The sequence below is a fragment of the Juglans regia genome, chromosome 8 (assembly GCF_001411555.2).
Source record: "Juglans regia cultivar Chandler chromosome 8, Walnut 2.0, whole genome shotgun sequence".
Taxonomy (NCBI): Eukaryota; Viridiplantae; Streptophyta; class Magnoliopsida; order Fagales; family Juglandaceae; genus Juglans; species Juglans regia.
Window position 1 is genome coordinate 9409796 of NC_049908.1, and position 23501 is coordinate 9433296.

The following is a 23501-nucleotide window of genomic DNA, read 5'->3' on the forward strand; positions in this document are numbered from 1 at the left end:
CGGCTTCTTAGCAAAAGAAATGTAAAGGGTTTGAGTGGCTGAGAGACTTAATGCTTCGATGGACTCGGGACTCAAAGGCTAAGAGGAGCTCGGGCTCTTGGGCCTTCAACACCTACACAGTTTATCATTAGCCCATGACAAAGAATAAGCAAGTGTTGAGAAAAATAATTCTTAAACTTCATAGCCCATGAGACAAGGTCCATTTTAAAAAAGGGTAACATTTAATCATATTTGTATGACCAATCAACCTCAATTGTCTTACTTTAAACAGATATTTTAACAAAATATCTTGACAATCACCATGCCCCCGGCCTTTATACCCTCCATTATGGCCTCGTCCGCAATTTTGTAGATTATTTGGTCACAACAATAGCAGTAGCATTGATAATGGGTGTGACTTGATTGTGATGGTTAAGTCTAGACTCACTTGTCAATAGAAGAGAATAGACCTCTTCAAGTTTAAGAGGATCTAGCCGTGCCGTAAGAGTGGAAACCAGCGACTCATAATCGTTTCCCAAACCGGCGAGGATGTAAGAGATGATGACATCTTCAGAGAGGGGTTGCCCAGCAATTGCATGCTCATCTGAGAGCTCTTTGACATGAAGAAAATAATCAATGACAGAGGAAGCGCCTTTGGTGGTAGTGGCTAGCTGAGTCCGAATATGAACAATGCGTGCCTTCGATTGGGAGGAGAAACTTTGTTCAAGGGACAGCCACACGTCTCAAGACGTGTTATAGTTGATAACCTAAGCAATGACACTCTAAGTAAGAGATGCCATTAGAGTGCCCAGAATGAGATTATCCTGCTTTATCCATTGTAGATAGGCAGGAATTGGTGAGGGGGAGATATCACTGGTGGAGGAAGAACTTTCGAGGGTCAGAGATGGTTTTGGAATAGAACCATCAATGTAGCCGAATACATCCTAACCTTTGAAGTATGGAACCATTTGGGCTTTCCAAAGAAGATAATTCTCACGGTGGAGTTTGACTGTGACCATGTGGGGCATAGTTGTAAAGGTTGGAAGTTGGGACTGATTTGGGTTGGAGTTGGAGGAGATAGACATTTTAGAAGGTGGGGCGTTAGTCTTGCTAGCTCTCAGGTACCATGTAAAATGTTCAGAAGACTGAAATATGAAAAGAAGTCGTATATTTCTCTACTATGTTTCTGTGAGGATTACACATGATTTATACAAGTGCTGTTGACCAAAATAGCAAGAATTTAAATTTCAAGTTTACATTTGAATAAACTACAACTACGGTAACTTTCAGATTTCAAGTTTGTGATAATTCCCAAGATCAAGTATGCTCCTCTTCCATCATAACCTCCTTGACTTGGTCTCTAACCGCAGTATCTTGGACTTGGTCTTCAACATATATATACATATATATATATATATATATATATATATGAGTGTTTCTTAAAATATTGTAACATTCTTAGTCCGGCTTGAATACAAGAGTGATCTTAACTCATCTAATCATAACAAGTAGGGCTGGGCTCCAACTTCGGCGATGTTGGAAAACCCAACTCCAACTTTTGTCAGAGTCGAAGTTGGGCTCCGACTCCGAATTTTGTATTAAGAGTGGACTCTGACTTCGATCGAAGTTGTTGGAGTGTCAAAGCGACATAGAGAGAGAGAGGGGGGCCTCAGTGACTGCCATCGTTGAACGGCGGAGGTGTCAACACTGCTAAAGCCAATGGAGCCACCTTCTGCGAGAACTTGAGTTGCCATTGTTGCCTATCGAACCATCTCTTGGCTGATGGGTTTGCTGGCTATAGAGACTATACTCATAAGAGTCTAAACCACATGTATTTCTCTCTTTGCAAGATGGCTTCACAAAAACATAAAAAGAAATTAGAGAGAGTAAGGAATTGATGTTGAAGACGAAGAGGAGCTCGGATATGAGAGATCAAAAAATAGATATAAACAAATGAAGGGTGGGGATTGGTACCAACACTAACGGTTTGAAACTTTGAACCAAAACTTAAAATAAAAAAATAAAAAAAACTCAAAAAAGCAAGAAAGTCCTGATAGTGATTTGAAAAGTAAAAACTCAAAAAAGTTAAAAAGCTAACATCATGTCATTAGTCCACTCACGGGGCCCTAGAACAGAAATTAAAAAGAAAAGAAGGAAAAACTCAAAAAAAGTAAAAAGTAAAGTAGACAGAAAGGGACAAGACAGATGAACTGACAGAGAGACGCAAGTCTCAAGAAAGGCAGAATGGCAGATTGACAGAAAATATACTAAAAATACAGACAGAGAAGTAATAGAAAATCGCTTCAGAGTTTTTTTTTTATTTTTATGTCGGAGTACGGAGCCAACACAGGCTCCAGACTCCGACTCCGATCTCCGATTTTTGAAAACTCTGACTTTGTCAAAGTCGAAGTCTTGTCAGAATTTGGACAAAGTTGGAGTGGGCGTAGTTTTTGCTCATCCCTAATTACAACTTTTTCAAATTTTCACATAAAATATAAAAAACAATTCAATTTTTTTAAATTTCAAAACAATAATAATATTAAAAAATAATATTATAATAATATTTTATTCAACTTTTAACTTTTATCTCAACTCATCTCATCTTAACTCAATATCCAAATGACACCTTAATTGGTTACAACTAGATCTGTTATTTTGCTTTCAACCCTTAGTTCCATGTTGGCACGCTGCATTAGGCATGTTGTAAGGTTTGTACTTGATATCAATGGCTAGCAAGTAATTGTTTGGTTTAAGATAAATAGAGACAATATAAAATTTAAAGGGTGTGATTTTTAGGGGTGCTATTCTTCCTAATTGGGTGGGTAGCCACCCTTCCCACACTCCGTCTCCACACATATATCTGACCGTTTATTTTCACTTACCGGGTAGATTGACGCCACCACCGTCTTGCCACACAGTCCAACAATAGATTCTTCACAAAACTTCAAATATAGTAAAAGAATATAACAAAACCAATAAGAAATTTCATATTTTTCTGTAGAGCTTTAGATTTGTGTACAGAAACATAGATCCACGGTCGTGGGCGTGACCCATGGCGGGCAGGTTGCATGCTCGTCCTATAGTGGGATAGGCGGATTAGGCGGGCCGGGTTGTAGAGGCATGCTACCCGACCCTAATGAATATTTTAGTTAAAATAATCAATATTATGTTGTTTAACAATAATTTATTTTTAGCATTCAAATATTAGTAGTAGAACAATTTCAAAAATGAAATACCCTTAAACTAATAAATATCTTTGATAAGTTAATAACCCTTTGATTGATAATGCCTTCGTTCTACTACGGGTAGGACACTATATATGTGGCTGTAAAAATAATCGGTGAACCAGAAAATTGGACCAATTCAGTTTGGTTTTGGACCGGTTCGGTCCTGGACCCGTTCCTCCATTTTAAAAACCAATTATAACCGATTCGGTCTTAGTTTTATGTTTTATAGGATCAGACCAAATCGAACTGAATCGGTTCGCATAATTATATATTTTGTTTGTTATATTTTGTGTGAGAATTTAAAAAAGTTGTAATGATAAGATGAAATTAAAAAAACCATCTCTGTATCCAAACATGGCTTGAGTAGATTTTGTTTGCCAAACATCTCCAAAGTTTCCCTACGTGCGATATATCCTTAAATGAATTCATGCGCATCATCCAAGTGGATTGGACCATATTATCGACCCCATCAACATCCAAACATGTCTTCCAACCACATTGGGTCAAAAAATGGAGTGCGTTATTAATACCATCTTAATTTATATCTCCACATTTTAAAGATATTGAAAATATATAGAAATTTTATTATTAGCAATATGATCGTTTTCAATGAGGTTCTCTGAACTTCAGTGAAATTTGGATAGCCCAAAAGAGGGGCAAGGACAATGCCTCTCTTTGGCTATCAGAATTGCAACAGGCATGCCCACACGTGGGTTCACCGTTGGAAGGACTTCGTTGGTCTGTCATATCTATGTTGTAACAGCTTGTGTAGGATAGCATCAAGGCAGCAGTGTTTCACAGCTGAGAAATCTGTGTCAGATACACAAGCTCGCTTCTACCGTGGATTTGTTGCCATTGGCAGTCAATCAGTCACCGCCTCGTTTATCCTTCTCTCCTGGCTTTTCCCCAAAATCAGTGTACCATGTCTGCAATCGCAATATCCCATGCGATTTCAAGCCCAAACTCTTTGTGTGTTAGAAAATTGATGACAAGAACAAGACCCGGAAACGGTATCCTGTTCAGCTCCATAGCCAGCATAGCCACTTGGAGAAGCTACCATTCTTTGAGACCGCAGTCTCGCTTCTTCAGAATCCCAAATGGGTCCTCCAAGCGAAGCTCGGTTTTCACTGGCTCCAAGCCCCTTTCTCCTGTCATGGAATGGCAGGATTGCACGTAAAAACTCAATCTTCCTGAAGAATTTGTCTTCATTTTGTTTGTTTCATATCGGATTTTGTAATGTTATTGCCTAGGTTCATAAAACTTCAAGTTTTCTAACGGCTCCCAATGATTTTTGTGACGAATTATTTGATGCAGTGATTGGATTGTTATGTGTGAGGTTTAGTGCGATGGGTCGACACCCATGACATTTTAATTTCTTTAAACAGTGTGCCTAATTTCCATCTTATTGAAGATCCGCATTACTTGTTTGTAGTTTTAAGAGGTATCAGCGAGAATGTGGTGGCTCTTAGTTGATTCTACACATTGGATCTATCTTTTTTACACAAAATGAGGTTATCTTGTAACTCTGCATAGCTTCTTTCTTAATGTGAATTTTTTACCTGATAATTGATGCCAAGATGCTCTACTGTGTCGACTTTTTTTATTTGATATAATACAAGTCCCTACATACCGTTTTTCCAGATGTGCCTCGGCTGGCAACTTGACCTAAGACACCAGCTTACTAGTTACTACTATTAACTACAAAATTTGACAAAATGCAGGGTTAAGATGGAACTTGATGTGCCTATTTCAGTTGCCTATAACTGTTACTCTGACCGTGAAGCCATTCCCCGTTGGATGCCATTCATTTCATCTGTAAAGGTGCCACTAGATATCATAAAATAACTCTTTAAATCGACTTTGATTGTGATGGCTGAGTTTCCAAAGTATTGTCCTTATCAGGTTTTTTTACTTGCTTGGACAAAAGCAAAGTTTCCTTTGTAAAGCTTATAGGGTATGTTTAGTTTCTTGTATATCTGACTCTGATACTACTCGACACTTAACTCGGTTTTAAAGCTCAGCTTAATATGGCAAACAGTCAATAAATTATTAAGTCTGCCAAATCTGAGAAGATAGAAATGGTTCTAATTTCCATAGTATCCATAACTGCAGGGAATGTTATGGCAGAGTTGAGTTATTAATGAGTTTGCAAACCAGTCAAATTAACACCTCAAAAAGAGTGCATCACTGTAATGATAGTATTGAGTCCCTTGTAGCTAGCTGATGTTTAGTTTCTCCTAACAGATATTGGAAGACAAGCCAGACCTATCTCGATGGTCACTGAAGTATGAAGCATTTGATCGTGATTTTGAATTCACTTGGCTTGCCCGAAATATGCAGGTAAGAATGTTTATGTTGAACTTTTTCCTGAAATTCGTTTTTGTTCCCTCCTGATATTTCTGCTAATATATAATTATGCTTTTTGTATGTTTGCCTTTGAGTCATGCTATTATACATTTTTTTGCAGCCTATCCCAAATCAGAAAATCCATTGGAGATCTCTGGAAGGTCTTCCTAACAGGTAATTAGAAGAAACAGTGATACAGTATCAGGTATTTTATCTGTTGGTTTCAATATTAGTGGTGCATGTCTTCCAAGGGTATTAGGTGAAGCACATGATGGCATAAAAAAGGGGAGAGAGAGAGAGAGAGAGAGAGAGAGACAATACAGAATCTGGAAATTAAACAATGAAAAAGAGTATAGTGGAATCTTGCAGGTTGTGAGGCCTCAACACATTGACATTTTCTCTTTGCCTTATAGTGCTTACCATTTCCTAAATGACCAGGTTTAGTTTGATTTTTCAAATATTTAAGTGAAGCAGTCCATTAATTAAATTATTGACATTTTGAGTTAGACCCTCTATGTTTTCCTATAGTAATAGCACCCTTAGTATTTGCACGTGTTTAGTTGCTTGGATATCAATTATTCAAGAAGTATGGATTGTTTGAAAAGTTGACACTTCTGCCCAGGTGTCAAATTGCTGCAATTTGTCTACATTTTGCTTGGGTGAAAAATGGTGGTTTGCTTATTCTGTGAAGCACAATGAAACCAAGAGTTGAAATTTGCAACTTCTGAGTCCTTGGAACCATCACGAAAACCTCTTTCTGCCGTTTGACCTATTCAGTTTTGTTGTTTCTTGTGAGCATGCACTGGAAATTAGAACATACTACTGCCTGTTCCTTTCACAAGTATTCGCTACTGCTTTACTTGCTATGTCTAAGTCCCCTTTTGTTCATGGATAAGAACATAAAAAAATGAATTTATTGGGTATAGTTTCAGGTCATACACAATATATATACTATATTTATGTTTAAGATAATATCAGAATCTTGATAGACTGATTATTCTCATGGCAGAGGTGCTGTTCGATTTTATCCAAAAGGGCCTTCATCATGCATTGTAGAAGTAAGGCTGCTGTTCCTACAACATTTGATTTATAGTTTCCACCATTGTTTTTATGGTCTTATCAATGCTCCTTGCCCCTCTTAACAATTTTAATTTGCCACAATTTGATGAACTTGTGAATGATATACATGCAATCAAATTGATGCCGCAGTAAGGAGACAGTACGTTAAATTTGATTGTCGTAGTAAGAAGGATATTCCTTCTTGACCACTGTTTCAATGTGCTAGAGGAAATAGCATATGACGGAATGTGATTAAAAAGTTAATTATTGACATGCTTTCATAATAGCGGAAGTAGAGAGTGTCTCTTCAATTATTTTCCACCTCTCTTGGTTCAAGGTTTACTTATGTCGTTGCATTTATTTGTATTTGTTCTTTCCAGCTGACAGTGTCATATGAAGTTCCTCAAATTTTAGTTCCAGTGGCGTCGGTAAGCTTTTTGACTCTGTTTTTGGATGTTATGCATCGCTCCAAGCTGGAGCACCTCAAATTACTTAGGGAACAACAACAAATTATCATAAGAAGATCTGTCTGTTGTTTGGAATGATAAAGGAAAGGGATCTGAGTATGAAATATTTTTCAGGCATATGCCTCAAAGTTCCCTTTTTCTTTTTATTTTTTTCTCCATTTTTAAAGGAAAAAAGGATTTTGCGTTAGATTTTTCTTCACTTTAAAGAAGTAGAGATGTCATCCATCATTTTTCTATTTCTGATATTGAATTTGTTCAGGCACTGCGACCTTTACTTAAACGCTTACTACGAAGTGGTTTGGAACGATTTGCAACGTTTGTGAAAAGCTACCAAGCAGACTTTAACTAGCTGATAGTACAAATGGCAGGTAAACCTTATGTGCGATAGTTGTCACTGATTCTTTCGACATGGATTGGCCACAACCAATTATAATGCTTAAACTGTAAAGAAATAATTGGTACCATGTATTTTAGACATCATACATATATTAAAAATTACTTTGTTCCTCTGGGATTATGGAGTTTCTTTGGTGAATAATTTTAGGGTCAACTCGGATCAATTTTGGTGATGTACATTGTTATTGATTTGTTGGTATTACCTAACGATCTCTCCATTTAAGAATGATGCCACTCTGACATCGTGAAGTTATTATTTTAACCTTAACGTCTAGGGGTTGGCTCAAGTGGTAAAAGGTTTGGGGTATGCACCTCCTCGGTCTAAGATTCAAATTCTCTTGGATGCAAACAATCTATAGAGGCCATCAGATTGAGGGATTTTTCCCTTGAATTACCCAATATACACTTGCGGATAACTCTTTGCCGAGGGCCCATATACCCACGGGATTAGTGAAGAGGTTGTTCCCGGACACTTTGGTGCCAATCAAAAGTTATTTAACCAGCAAGAATAATGACTACTGATGACAAGTACTACACCTCAGACGAGGGCTTGTTTAATATTTGGTGCACATTCTTATATTTACAGGATTCTGCAGAACGAGGGCTCGTTTAATCCCATAGAAAAGGTTAATTCGTTTGTGTAATGGGCCCACTCACCGAATACGAATTACCAAGAACTAGAGAGAGAAAGTCCAAGAAGTAGAGAGAGAGAGAGAAAAGAGAGAGAATTGAATAGAAAGATTGCGAGGGAAATTCTGTTAATTCTTCTTATTCCCTTTCACTTCATTCCAATCTGTTTTTATAGCTAACCATTATTAGAACGACACCGTTTTCAGCTTCCTACACATTTTACATTCAACTCAACGACACCGTGCAATCAAACTCTATTAAACAAGAATACACTCACGACCTGTCGTATTATCACCAACTTTTGAACTAACAAAACTAACTTTCTAACTTTATGCTACGAACTGCATGTGATTATTCTCACGAGCCTTCAACAACTTTAACTACTTCTGCACACAATCTCCCCCAACATTGCTCAACCTCTGGACCCTTATACACCCCTCCCCTTCAAAGCACCTTGCCCACAAGGTGAGGGAAACTTTTCCTTAATTGCCAATAAGGTTCCCAGGTAGCTTGATCAGCATCAGTGCCTTCCTATTGAACTAAAACTTCGACCATTGCTCTGTTGTTCACTTTTCTGCTACGACGCTGTAGAATAATCCGAGGCTCAGGTGCAAGTTCACCTTGAATATCCACTGGAGGTAATGTTGTCAAAGGAGAAATATGATGTCCAATCTTTTGCTTTAAACAAGAGACATGGAAAACAGGATGTAATTGTGACTGTGGAGGTAATTCAAGACGATAAGCCACCTGTCCAATCCTTTCCAATATTTGGAAAGGACCAAAAAACTTAGGTGACAGTTTCATGTTTCTCCTTACTGCCAAAGACTTCTGTCTATAAAGCTGAAGCCTTAAATAAACCCAATCTCCCACTGTAAAAGTTCTCTCAGTATGCTGTTTATCATACTGAAATTTCATTATTTCTTGTGCCAACAACATATTAGTCTTCAAAATGTCTAAAATCTGTTCTCGAGACTTCAACAATTCTTCCACAGCTTGATTAGATGAAAGACCAGGAACATAGCCTCTGAGTGGGGTAGGTGGAACACCATAAACTGTCTCATAGGGAGTGATCTTAGTAGAGGTGTGGAAACTGGTATTGTACCACCACTCAACTAAAGCCAACCAGTCAGACCACTGGCTTGGTTTATCACCTGAAAAACACCTTAAAAATTGCTCTAAACATTTGTTTACAGCCTCGGTTTGGCCATCACTTTGAGGATGGTATGCTGAAGAATAAGCCAGATTTACACCTTGTAACTTGAAGAACTCCTTCAAAAAGGAACTGAGGAAAGTGGAACCACGATCTGATACAATGGATTTTGGCATGCCATGTAATTTAAAAACATGGTCCAAGAAAACTGAGGCAACTTTAACTACTGTGAAGGGATGTTTTAAAGGCAAAAAATGAGCATATTTCGAAAGCCTATCAACAATCACCATAATAACTGAGTAACCTCTAGACAATGGCAATCCTTCCACAAAATCTATTGAGATATCAGTCCAAACTGCTTGAGAAATTTTTAAGGTGTTTTTCAGGTGATAAACCAAGCCAATGGTCTGACTGGTTGGCCCTAGCTCCGGGCGAACACTGCCATGCCGGCATCACCTCCGGTGCCGCACGATTGCAACCGTCGCAACATGGCTTTAGATGTGGGGTGGCTCTGATACCAATTGTAATGGGCCCACTCACCGAATACGAATTACCAAGAACTAGAGAGAGAAAGTCCAAGAAGTAGAGAGAGAGAGAGAGAAAAGAGAGAGAATTGAATAGAAAGATTGCGAGGGAAATTCTGTTAATTCTTCTTATTCCCTTTCACTTCATTCCAATATGTTTTTATAGCTAACCATTATTAGAACGACACCGTTTTCAGCTTCCTACACATTTTACATTCAACTCAACGACACCGTGCAATCAAACTCTATTAAACAAGAATACACTCACGACCTGTCGTATTATCACCAACTTTTGAACTAACAAAACTAACTTTCTAACTTTATGCTACGAACTGCATGTGATTATTCTCACAAGCCTTCAACAACTTTAACTACTTCTGCACACAATCTCCCCCAACATTGCTCAACCTCTGGACCCTTACAGTTTGTTGTGTTGATCAAGGTAGTTGCAAGAACATGGCTTTTTTGTTTCACCGACCTAGCCTGCCTGTCCACTTTCCGTGTTCATGTTTACCAATATGGAAAACTCAATCGGAGAAAGGTTTTCTCTCTGACCCACAAACTCGAGATCTGTACAGGAGTTCTTGGTTCAGATCCTCTGTCGGGGTCGGGCTAGGCTGTTGAGGACAGAGGACCCAAAGGAAAACGTTAGTTAAAAATTAGTTGAGTTATTATGAAGTCCAGTTTTGCAATCAACGCTGGACTTGACATTTGATCCCCAAAAAAGATGCACTTAAAAGATACAAATACAATTACCATACATTGTTATAGATCTCAAAAGTTTTCTTTCATTGCATCATGTTGAGAGAACTGTGGTGAATTTTGCCATCGTAGCAAAGCTGAGATGTCACATTTTAAGAAGCTTTCTATTTAAGTTTATGTAATATATATCACCTAATCGACGTGATTAAAGATGATAAAAGATAGGATGAAGAGTAACATTACTCTCGGACAAAAGCAGTGAACTGAGAGAGAACTAATTCCTGATGTCACTTGCTACCCCCCAAACAGAGAATTCTGTTTGCTTAAGATCTTGCAGTTGCATCAGGCTTAGTTTTTATCTTTCACTTAATAAAATAAACTAGAAAATATAATAATTGTTTATTTCTCATTTTGAATTGTTATACTTGGTAATTCAAGAATGAAAAATGCTAAGGATTACCGCCTATGGACGACAATACAAGACGACTGTTTGTATAATGGGTTACTACCTAGTGGTTTACGTGCACGTCCAGTCCTCTAGATATGTGAGATGGATGGGATCAACATGTATGTGTATCTGGTGCCAATGAATGGACATTTGCCCACCATCAATGTGCGGTGCAGACGGAAATGCTTTGCTTCCTTGAGGTTGTAGACAGCCCATTGATAGGTATGTGTTGAGAACTTGACAAAAGACTAGAGAAACAGAGAAAGAAAATGAAGACTATTGAATATTGCATTAAGCTTCTGAATTGATTGAGAGAATAAAAGTAAGTTTGGATCATAGTTCTTTACATGTATTTATACAGATATTAGAAGTGAATAACAGAAAATACTTGTTAACAGAAATAACTGTCAATGACTAATAACAGAAATAATTGTCATTGTTCATTCTCTAATTTGCCCTTTTCATACTTTGATTTTAATTCCATATTTTCTATCTTGGATGCTATACTCCAACACCCCCCCTCAAGATGAACATGAATATTGAGGATGTTCATCTTGCGGAGAGTATGATGAAAAGGTAAAGAACCAAGTGGTTTTGTAAGGATGTCTGCCAACTGTAGCCGAGATGGAATGTAGAATAACTTGATGAGGTTTTGCTGTAGCTTTTCACGAACTAGATGACAATCAATTTGGATGTGTTTAGTTCTTTCATGCTGTACTGGATTGGAGGCTATGGACATTGCAGACTTGCTATCAGTATACATCAATGTTGGCTGAGAATGGTGAATTTGTAAGTCCTGTAGTGCATAAGCCAACCATTGGACTTCACATGTTGTGGCTACAAGGGCTCGATATTCTGCTTCAGCAGAAGATCGACTGATAGTTACTTGCTTTTTGGATTTCCATGAGATCAATGAGTTTCCCAAAAATACTGCAAACCCTGTGACACTTCTTCTTGTATCAATGCACCCTGCCCAATCACTATCTGAGAATGCCTTGAGTTGCAATTCTGAGGATGCCGAGAAGAACAATCCCTGACCTGGAGTGGCTTTCAAGTATCTTAATACTCTAACTGCTGCTTGATGATGACTCACAGCAGGCTTAGCAAGGAATTGGCTTAGGACTTGAACTGAATATGCAAGGTCTGGTCTTGTAAGTGTTAAGTATAATAGTCTCCCAATAAGTCTTCTGTAGGCAGATGGATCTTCATATAAAATAGAATCAGTGGCTGTCAACTTCAAATTGGTTTCCATTGGAAAGGCAGTAGGCTTTGCATCAATTGTTCCCGTGTCTTGAAGAATATCCAATGTATATTTCCTTTGGCAGAGGAAAATACCTGCTTTGGATCTTGCTATTTCCAAGCCAAGAAAATATTTTAGTGGCCCCAAATCTTTTATAGTAAATTGATCATGTAGAAACTCTTTTAAGAGTTGAATTTCCTGTAGGCTATCACTGGCCAGCAACACATCATCAACATATACCAGTAATGCCATAAAAGATGTTGTGGATTTCTTTATAAAAAGAGAACAATCAGAATTCCCTTGAGTAAAACCATAGCTAATGAGGGCAGTGGACAGTTTCTCAAACCATTTTCGAGATGCCTGCTTGAGACCATAAAGGCTTTTCAAAAGTCTACAAACCTTATTTTCTGTATTAGGCATTCCAGGGGGCAGCTCCATGTAAACTTCTTCTTGTAAATCACCATGCAAGAATGCATTGTTTACATCCAATTGATGAAGATGCCAGTTTTTAATTGCAGCCACAGCAAGTAATAGTCTAATGGAAGTCACTTTTGCCACAGGAGAGAAGGTATCAAAGAAATCCAAACCCTCTTGTTGATTATAGCCCTTTGCCACTAATCTGGCCTTATGCCTTTCTATGCTTCCATCAGCTTTATATTTGACTCTAAATACCCATTTACAGCCAATAGTTTGTTTATTTTTAGGTAGAGTAACAAGGTTCCAAGTTTTGTTTAACTCCAAAGCCTCAAGTTCATTTTTCATAGCCTTTTGCCATTCAGGAAATTGTGCAGCTTGTTTATAGGATTTAGGATCTGAACAATTTGAAATTGAAGCAAGAAAAGCTCTATGGGAATTAGATAGTCTACTAGAAGATAAGAAGGATGAGATAGGATATGAATTACCTTTAGAACCATCATTAGAAGAAGTGAGAGGAGTTGCATTTGAAGAAACATTGCTGCAATAGTAATCCTGCAAAAAGCTTGGTTTCTGTCTAACTCGAGAGGATTTTCTTCTGTTTGGGCTGTTATTAGACTGATCATGAGGTATGGAAATATTTGGATCAAGGTTTGGCATAGAGTCATTCATGGATAGATTTTGTAATTCACTCTGATTAGAACTGACAACTGGAATTTTTGGAGAGTAATCTGTACTATATGAATTCTCTGATGCAGGAAACAAAAAAGAATGAGTATGAGAATTTGTGGGGACTGCTTTGAATGGGAAAACATTTTCATGGAATATGACATTCCTTGAAATGAAAATTTTATTGCTATTGAGATCCATGACTTTGTAGCCTTTGATATCAGATGGATATCCAAGGAAGACACACTTTGTAGCTCTTGGATCGAATTTGTGTCTGTGATGTTGCAATGTAGATGCAAAACAAAGGCAGCCAAAAACCTTTAAATGAGAAAATTTTGGTATTTTGTTAAACAACATTTCATAAGGTGTTTTATTATTGAGAAGTGGGGTAGGAATTCTATTTATTATATGGGCAGCAACTAACACACAATCAGTCCAAAAAGATAAGGGAATATTAGCTTGAAACATTAAAGCTCTAGCTGTACTAATTAAATGTTGATGCTTCCTTTCAACTACTCCATTTTGTTGTGGAGTTTCTACACAACTTCTTTGGTGTAAAATTCCATTTTCATGATAAAAATCATTGATGAAAAATTCTGGTCCATTATCAGACCTTACTGTTTTAACAGTTGTGTTAAACTGAGTTTTTATCATATTGCAGAAATTCTTGAGTGTAAAAGAAACTTCAGACTTGGTTTTAAGCATATAAACCCAAGTACATCTTGTAAAATCATCAACAATTGTTAAAAAGAATTTATAACCTGAGTAAGAAACTGTTGCAAATGGACCCCATATATCACAATGTATCAAATCGAAAATTTTATTAGAACTGGTATGAGATACAGCAAAGGGAAGCTTTCTTTGTTTTGCTAATGGACATACATCACAAACACTTTGACAGTTGATAGAAATTGAAGGATCTAACTTCTTGAGAAGAAGTAATCTAGAGTGGGATGCATGACCTAATCTGTAATGCCAGATGTCTGGAGGATTTTGTGATACAACAGAAGCAAAAGAGGCTGAGTTAGACTTAGGAGAGTTGCAGGAAGAAGCCTTAGGATTATCTTGTTGTAAAATGTAGAGCTCTTGTTTTTCAAATGCAATCCCAATCATCTTCTTCATGGATTGGTCCTGTAAAAGGCAGTGAGAATGAACAAAAGATAAGCAAAGGTTAGAACATTTAGTGAGTTTTGAGACAGATAAGAGATTAACAGAAAATGAAGGTACACATAGTACATTTGATAAGAAAATTTGATCGGAAAGGCAAATTGTGCCAATATGAGTGGCTGGAACTGTTTGGCCATTAGGTAGATTTATTGAAGTATTGATATCTTTGGGAGGAAAGCAATATAAAAGTGGTGAACAGATCATATGATCTGTTGCACCAGTGTCTAGAATCCAATGGTAATTGGATTTTTGAGTCAAGGAAGTAGGACATTTAGAGACATTACCAGAGAAATTTGAGGATGTAACAAGATTGCAAGTTGAAGGCTGAATAGTTGTAGAAGACTGAGAATTGTTGGCAAGAGCTATGAGTTTATTAATTTCTTCAGCAGTTAAAGAAAACTTTGGTTCCTCATTGTTGGTTTGATTGCAAACCTCAGCTGAAATGGCATTATGAGCAGAGTAATTTCGTTTCCCTTTTGGTCCAGTCCACCCAGGGGGATAACCATGAAGCTGAAAGCATTTTTCAATGGTATGTCCATTGTATCCACAATGTGTGCAATGAAGTGAAGCTTTCTTGGATCTTTCTTTTGAGAATCGATATGAAGAAGTTGCTGGGTTCAACTGTTTTACCATCAGTGCATGAGTTTCATTAGAAACTGAATTGCTAAGTTGTCTTTGAGACTCTTCTTGAATTAATAGAGAAAACACTTTGGCCATAGTTGGTAAGGGAACAACAAGAAGTAATTGACTTCTGACAGAAGCATACGAATCATTCAAGCCAACAAGAAACTTCAAAACATAATCAGATTGTTGTCTTTGCATCAAGAAAGTAAAAAGGTCACATGTACAAGATGACATTTTTCCACATGTGCAGGTAGGAAATGGACGATAACTCACATGCTCATCCCAAAGTGTTTTGAAAGCACTGAAATATTCTGTGATTGAGGAAGAACCTTGATTAATGCAACTTAAAGACTTTTCAAGATGAAATACTCTTGGTCCATCACTTCTCAAATACCGAGTCTTTAATTCATTCCAAAGATCCAAGGCTGAAGCAACATACAACAGACTGTTTCTAATTTCCTTGGAAATAGAATTGATCAACCAAGAAAGCACTAAATTGTTTGCACGCAACCAGGCTGTGTGTGCAATGATCTGTGTGGTAGAAGGTGGGTTGATAGAACCATCAACAAATGCAACTTTATTCTTGACTGTCAATGCTATAACAATCGATCTACTCCAAGCAACATAATTGTCTCCATTGAATATCTCAGAAACTAGAAGAGCACCTGGATTATCACTGGGATGAAGATAGTAAGGACTGGAAGAGTCATCTGATGGATTAATGATCACAGAATTCGTAAAATTTTCAAAGGCCATTTCAAGAATAATAAAGAATACACAGATTTGCAGATCTTGAAAAACAAATCTTGAGAGAAGTTGGAGATCGTATCAAGAGTCACTACAAGATTTTGAGAAAATACTGTAGTGCAGAAAACAGAAAAATCAAGTTCCAGAAAAGAAAGATTTGCGGAAGTTTTAATCTGATACCATGTTGAGAACTTGACAAAAGACTAGAGAAACAGAGAAACAGAGAAAGAAAATGAAGACTATTGAATATTGCATTAAGCTTCTGAATTGATTGAGAGAATAAAAGTAAGTTTGGATCATAGTTCTTTACATGTATTTATACAGATATTAGAAGTGAATAACAGAAAATACTTGTTAACAGAAATAACTGTCAATGACTAATAACAGAAATAACTGTCATTGTTCATTCTCTAATTTGCCCTTTTCATACTTTGATTTTAATTCCATATTTTCTATCTTGGATGCTATACTCCAACAGTATGTGATAATTACTACTAGGTCGACCCCTTTTACTTGCATGATTTGATTATAAATCCGGTTTAATGGATCTAGGATGTATAGCAAGAATCTTGGAGAAAAAAAAATGTCATTTCAATGTTGTTCATCAAATGACCACGAATCACATACTGGTGCTCTCTTCTGAAGTCTGAGGGCCATTTACTATGACCCTCAAAAGCTAGCTTCCCTCGGTATATAGGCATTCTAAAACATCATGGATGGCAAATATATTACTTGGGTAGTCGCCTGAATCAGATAAGCAAGGAAGAAATAAAGACCTTTTAGTAAGAATATACAAAAGGTACACACCACAAATGAAAAATGGATAATCTCAGAAGGCAGGGCACTCTGGACACAGAATGTATCAATACAGAACATCTCTACATCACCATCAACATAAGCTGGTTATGTACATAAGCCGGGAGTCAACAACATGTAGCTAAATAATCAGCACCAACAGAACTGCTAGCTGCTTTTTCTCCCATCTAACTGAAGCAGCCAAAAACAGTCTTAAGTTTAGTCGAGAAATGTATATACCCTCAACTGCTGGCACTGCCATCCAACAAGCTCCTCAAGCCACAAATGGCCTCTGCAGAGAGGCTACAGCACCTCAACTTCGGTTGCCGAGGTGGTGATGGCTCCCAGTGATCAAAAGAAGAGAAGCATACAACAATCACAGTGAGATTGTCAAATGTGTTGAGACGCAAGGCTTCCATGACAAGGTCCCTTGCACACTGTTCTGGGTCATCATGCCGCCTTAGCCCACGACGAACAAGGCTAATTGCCTGCTGGCTTGACATCACATCCCAAATTCCATCACACCCTATGATGAGGAATTCATCATCCTCAGTTAGGACCATCTGCTGGAACTCTGGATCCGCAATGAGAGGGGAAGAAGAACCATGAGGGAACTTCAGATCCCAGTCCCCCAAGGCTCGACTAACTGATAAAACACCATTGAGATACCCGTCCTCAATGTAACCACCCAACTCCTCAACTCGCCTCCTTTCTGATGGATAAATGGGTCTGTGATCTTTAGACATATCAATTGCCACTCCTTTCCGGCAGAGAACTGCTCTGCAGTCACCAGCATTGGCAACCAAGAGAATCCTGGAAGAGAAAAGAGATAAGTCAGAAGAAGATAAAGTAATGACAAAACAACTCTAAGCAGACTGGTTAAACCAAAGCATATATAAAGCAATTTGCAACTTCTTCTTGAGCTAACTCGCCTTCAACATAAGTAAGAAATAGTTTAAAGATAACATTAGCTCATCTAACCAATACAGCAAAAGTTGAGTTGAGGAAATCAGGAATCGAGCAACTGTTTGGTGTTCCAAGGAGCCTAAAACAAGATACTTGTGCAAATGAATACGTATATTCCTAACTCAGCATCTTTTAAACAAGGCAGTAAAATGGCATAAAATGATGCTGTGAAACTAATATGATGTAATTAAAACAATGTTTTTCCAAGGAAAGAAGAAAAATCTTTTTGATAAGAGAAAAATCCTAAAGCATGTATATTAATATACCTTCCAAATATCAAAGCAGTAAGAGCGGTTGTCCCTGAGGAACTACTCACACCACAGTCATCTGCCAAGGCCAGGTCAGCAAGAAGAAATGCTTTCCGAAGTGAGTTCTCAACCTCCTCTAAGAAAACTTCATCAACTTCGGATGTTTGGGGGAAGTCGACATCTTCAAAAAAGAGTCTAATAACATTCTTTCTTATATAAGCTGCTGCTGCAGGTCCTCCATGACCATCAAATACCTGTGTAGCATATACATCATCAGCCGTTTCAGCAAGTTGCAAAGCAACATAATCATCAGAATTAATTTCACAGCAGCCAAGGCTTGAGAGCTCATTACCCCATAAAAGGCACTTTGTTTGGGAAACTTAAAAACTGATCCCAAGTGCGAGGATAGATCATCTATACGGATATGCTCATCTTCCATGTATCTTCGAGGACCAATGTCAGCAAAGCTACCAGAACGGGTAGTGGGCATAAATGGCAGGGTGGAAGATACAAGAGTTGCATCTAGAACTTTGTCCGTGCCTTTAATATCCTATCAGTAGGAAATAAACGAGCGTCAAATTTTTCCCCTGAAGACTAAATATTACAAATTGCGGCCCCCAGCCCCAAATCTTACCAGTACGAATAATACCAACACCCATGTTGACACAAATAATCACACATTTTTGTGCACCTATAGTGCATATGAAATCTTCTTGTTGACGCATCAATTTTATAGCTTCAATTTATTGGAAAATCTCATTACTCATATTTAGTGGCATAGGGGGTGTGCTAATCTCATCACTAGGAATTTACTGACAATATCAATCTTACAATAAAGTCATATTTTTCACACAATCCTCAATAACGTTCAGCTAAATTTAATATCTAAGCACTTGATCCAACTCAAAATAAGTCCTAAAATCCTAAACATCAGAACCTTAGCTTTCATATTGAAAAGTAACACAAACCCACCAGCCGAATCCCATGTATACCAAGGATGAGACACCAAATCCAGAGCTAATTGAGGTGAGAATGCAAGGGAAATATTAATATATAAAACTATATAAGTCCTGAAATTAAAAAAAAATAAATCTTGAACTTCATGTGTAAGAGTAGCACAAGCCCATTAGCAAATTGCCTATTATAAGACCAAAGAAACAAAACACCAAACTAATTAAGCTGATTAGAAAATCTCACCGTTTGAGAGGCTGAGATATACTGAACGTCCAACACAGTCACGCTCTGTTGGCACACAATCTCTGCTTCAGCAACCATTTTCCAATATCATTCCAGAACAAACAAAAGGAAGATATCTTTGATATTTTCTCGGTCTTTCTTGAGAATTTTCTCGCGCTGCGGATGTTGTATGTCGTAGCAATGACCAGAAGCTTTTCAGAGGGGGGCAACGGTCGGCACTGGTCATTATAAGAGGAGCGTGGAGGAAAACTGATTGACCGGTGACTACCGGTTAAGTTGTCGAGAGGGTGGACAGGTGTGAGCTTATGGTCCGTACGATACATGGGGACCACTCAGAGAGTCGAAAGTACACGAATGTGAGCTTCGCTTGACGGACACGCGGAAGTTTGAAATATTTTTCCCGCAATGACGTAAACGCCCTTCGCGTACCTTCCGCGAATGTGCGCTGGCATGTGGACCTTTTTGAGTGGAAGGGCGAGGGGCTGTAGATGGACCGTTAGTGACGTATGTCGTTTACGTTTGCGGTGGCAGAAAGTCAAAGACTCAAACGTCTTTACACTCAATTGACGTTAGTACCCTCAGTTCTGTTCTACACTTATTCTTAAAATATTATTTTTTAATATTTTTAATATTATCATAATAAAATAAAAATAAAAGAAAAGTGCTACAATCACAAACTCACAAAACAATCTCACAAAAATAAATTTACAAACTGATATAACTTTATATGATACGCTAGATTTATTTTTCTCTAAAAGTAATTTTACAATTTAATATATCACATCAAACAACATCAATTTGTGAATTTACTTGTGTAAGATTTTTTTGTAACTAAAATATTTCTAAAAATAAACTGATAGCACAATATATATAATTTTTCTTAAAATAATAGATTCAATAATTGATGGTATAGTATATAGAAAAATTCATTAAAAAATTTATTGCATAATAATGTTATTTTTATAATAAAGAGTGGGTATGGTATTCTCTTTTTTTTTTTTTTTTTTTCTCAACAAGGTAGATAACATTAATAAAGAAACATATACATATTGTCTGATAAAATACAAGCTTAATTACACGGGGGGGTCTTTACCATTATGGAATTGTAAAATGCAGGGTGGGATAATGGAGATGGGTAAGCTTCCATAAAGATGGTTGGATGCTGCCCATTGCGCTAAGTTATGCGCGCATCGATTTTTGGATCGATGAATTTTTTTTGTTGATCAAGCTGCAAAATCTGTAAGAGTGAATTTGATGTCATTGGTGACTGCTTCCATTTCCCAATCTGTTGGTTGATTTTCTCCAAGAATTGCATGGATTGTCTGTAGCGAGTCTCCTTCAATGTGAATTTTCTTGAATGCACGAGATTTTGCTTCTTTGATTTTTATCAGTGCAGCTGTGGCCTCCCCAATATTCGGATTCTTGCTAGAAATCAAACTTGTAATTGCAAAGAGGAGGTCGCCTTGGTCTGAGCAGCAAGTGGTTGCCGTGGTTGTGCCTTCAAATTTGACTGCTATTTCAAACTGAATGATGTAGTAGCCTGCAAGCTTGTTTTGCCTTCCCACAGACAGGTCCAAATTTTTTTCTTCCCAAGCTGTTTTGTGATCTAAGAGTGATTTTGAAACTTTTGTGATTAACCAAGTGTGAGAGGGATTAACAGACTCATGGATGACTTTATTATGGAGAAACCAGATGTTATCAATGGCCAGTGCTGCAAAAATTTGGAATGATTGAGACTCCTCCTCAGGTATATTCAAGGATGTAGTGGGAGATAAGATGACACTAATCCATTCTGAGATTGGGTGTGAGGTGAATTTTGTGGTGTCTATAGGCCAATTGGATTGTCTCCAAAGAGTTCTAGTACAGCAACAGCTGAGAGTGAGATGAGAGATGGTTTCTTCTTCAGAGTGACACAGAGGGCAAAGAGTTTGGTCCTCATCCAGGTTAGCAATTATTTTCAAGAGTGCTCTAGTGGGTACGATATTTTGTGATACCTTCCAAAGGAGAAGCTTTAATCTATCCTGGATTTGGAGTTTCTATAATTTCTTCCAATGAGTGTTGGGAACAAAATTATCATTAGGAAGGAGCATGGCTGCATAAGCAGATTTTACCAAGAAGATACCAGAATAATGATGTTTCCATTTGATTTTGTCCTCAATTGTGGCAAAGTTATGGTTGGACAACGGGATTTTGGAAATTTCTTTAGCCGAATCGGATGAGAAAATAGTTTGAAGGAGGAGGGTATTCCATCTCCTTGGTTCTTCAAGTGTGAGTTCAACAACTCTCAAGTTTGGCTCAGTCCAGTTTATATTTGGATTCAGTTGAGGGATGTGAGAAGGAAGGGTTGGGACCCACGGGTCTTCCCAGACTATTGTTGAAATTCCATTGTTTATTTGGTAACATAAATTGATTTTAAGAAAATCTCTTTGTTTGAGGAGGCATTTCCAGAACCAAGAGTCAGTTGGTCTCATTTGGACATCAAAGAAGCTGGAGTTTTTAAGGTATTTTCCAGTTAAGTAATGTTTACAAAGGCTGTTGGAGTCATTTATGATGGACCAAGCAAATTTTGAGATTAAAGCTGTATTGAAAAGGGAGCATTGCTTAAGACCTAGACCACCTAAAGACTTTGGTAAGCACAAAGAATCCCAAGATTTTGTAAAGAAACCATTTTTCCTGGTTTGTCGTTGTTCCACCAGAAATTTCTGAAAAGTGTATCAATTTTTTAGGAGACAGCTTTTGGCATTTCACAAGTGGTCATGAAATAAGTGGGAATGGAAGATGCCACCGTTCTGATTAAGATAGTCCTACTAGCTTGAGAGAGGAGTTTTGATTTCCATGTCTGGAGTTTTGATTCAATTTTACCTAAAGCCTCTTTGAAAATTTCCTTTTTGGAGTGACCAATGAAGAGAGGCAAACCAAGGTATCTGAGTTTTGTTGGGCAAGTTTTGAAGTTGAGGAGGTCTTTTATCTCTCTTTTGGTGACAGGGAGAGTGTTATTGCTGAAATGGATTGTGGATTTGCTTTGATTGATTTTCTACCCAGACCATTGAGTATAAGTGGCTATGCATCGAGCAAAAGCTGAGGCAGTGGATAGAGATGTTTTTCCAAAGAAAATGAGATCATCCACAAATAGGAGGTGGGAAATTTTTGGACCTCCTCTAGTTATATTTATGCCCTCTAAGTTGTTTAAAGATTCCTCCCTATGAATAAGTCTTGAAAGAACTTTGCTTGCAAGGATAAAGAGGAAAGGGGAAAGGGGATCACCTTGACGGATTTCACGGGAGGGGTGGATCATGCCAGTAGGGGATCACCTTGACGGATTCCACGGGAAGGGTGGATCATGCCAGTAGGGGATCCATTGAGAAGGATGGAGTAGGAGACAGTTGAGAGGCATTTTTTTATTAAGTTTATCCAAGTATAACTGAATCCCAAGCTTTTGAAGATGTTAAGAATAAAAGACCATTCTAAGTAGTCAAAAGCTTTTTCCATATCAATCTTTGCGGCTATGAGTCCTTGCTTTCCTCTTTTCTTTTTTAAACGATGGAAAATTTCTTGGGCAAGGATGGTGTTCTCTTGGATGAGTCTTTCTAGAACAAAAGCAGTTTGATTGGGGGATATGATGTTCAGCAAGAGTTTTCTGAGTCTATTGGCCAGGATTTTTGCAATGATTTTGTAGATGATGTTTGCGAGACTGATTGGGCGAAAATGATGGACAATATTTGGACGATCAATTTTGGGGACAAGGGCTATGTTTGTATGATTCATTTCCTTTAAAAGCTTTTCCTATTGAAAGAAATTTTGGATGGCTGCAATAAAGTCTGTTTTGATCAATTCCCAGTAGGATTTGTAAAACAGTCTAGTGAAACCATCTAGACCAGGCGCTTTTGTGGGAGGAGTTTGATTGATGATATTGAGGATTTCCTCCCCTGTTGGGATTTGGCAGAGATCTTCATTTTCTTGTGATGTGATTTTATGAGAGAAAAGTCCGTCAAGGTCCAGAGGAGGTTCGGGATTGGTGGATTTGAAGATATTAGTGAAATGATCAAGAAACAAGGTGGAGATCTCGTTGGGGTTCGTAATCCACACACCATTTGGTTTTTTGAGAGTGTCAATGGCGTTATTCCTTCTTCGAATTGAGGTTGAGGTGTGAAAGAATTTGGTGTTTAGGTCCGAAGAAGTGAGCCAAGCGACTCGGGATTTTTGACGCCAAAGAGATTCTTCACGGCGAAGTTGTTCATTAAGATTTTCTTTTAAAGCTTCTTCTAATAAGATGGTGTCGGGTGAAGGATCTTTTGACTGGATTTGATTGACGGAATCTGAAAGTATTTTGATTTTAGTTTGGATATGGCCAAAGGAAGTTTTGTTCCAAAGTCTTAGTGCACATTTTGTTAAATTGAGTTTTTTAATCAAAATGAAACTTGGGGTTCCAAGAATGTGGATGTTCCAGGCATGTTTGATGGTATCAAAACAAGAGAGATCCCTGGTCAAGAATTCCTCAAATTTGAA

The 23501-nt window shown here is 37.8% G+C and overlaps 2 protein-coding genes and 1 non-coding gene across 4 annotated transcripts; 1 reads left to right on the forward strand and 2 right to left on the reverse strand.

Moving 5' to 3' along the window:
• Positions 1-421: 421 nt before the first annotated feature.
• On the reverse strand, positions 422-560 carry LOC118349369. The gene has a single exon (XR_004802339.1). It is a non-coding gene; the product is annotated as a small nucleolar RNA Z247 (small nucleolar RNA).
• Positions 561-4000: 3440 nt separating this feature from the next.
• Positions 4001-13607, forward strand: LOC109000471. 2 transcript variants are annotated; one of them, XM_035693333.1, is made up of 8 exons: positions 4001-4379; positions 4928-5027; positions 5451-5546; positions 5674-5726; positions 6562-6610; positions 6992-7039; positions 7338-7446; positions 13341-13607. In XM_035693333.1, exons 1-7 carry the CDS (start codon positions 4129-4131, stop codon positions 7425-7427), a joined length of 687 nt encoding a protein of 228 aa, XP_035549226.1. In that variant the 5' UTR covers positions 4001-4128; the 3' UTR covers positions 7428-7446; positions 13341-13607. The 2 variants fall into 2 exon arrangements, with proteins under 2 accessions (XP_035549226.1, XP_018832886.1); XM_018977341.2 differs by lacking the exon at positions 13341-13607 and having other exon boundaries at positions 4003-4379; positions 7338-7593.
• A 2938-nt stretch (positions 13608-16545) lies between these two features.
• LOC109000470 (probable protein phosphatase 2C 49) lies at positions 16546-19244 on the reverse strand. The gene is made up of 4 exons (XM_018977339.2): positions 18996-19244; positions 18151-18348; positions 17817-18052; positions 16546-17397 (listed from the first exon to the last, which is right to left on the reverse strand). The coding sequence occupies exons 1-4, from the start codon at positions 19071-19073 to the stop codon at positions 16827-16829; spliced, it is 1083 nt and encodes a 360-aa protein (XP_018832884.1). The 5' UTR covers positions 19074-19244; the 3' UTR covers positions 16546-16826.
• Positions 19245-23501: the final 4257 nt, after the last annotated feature.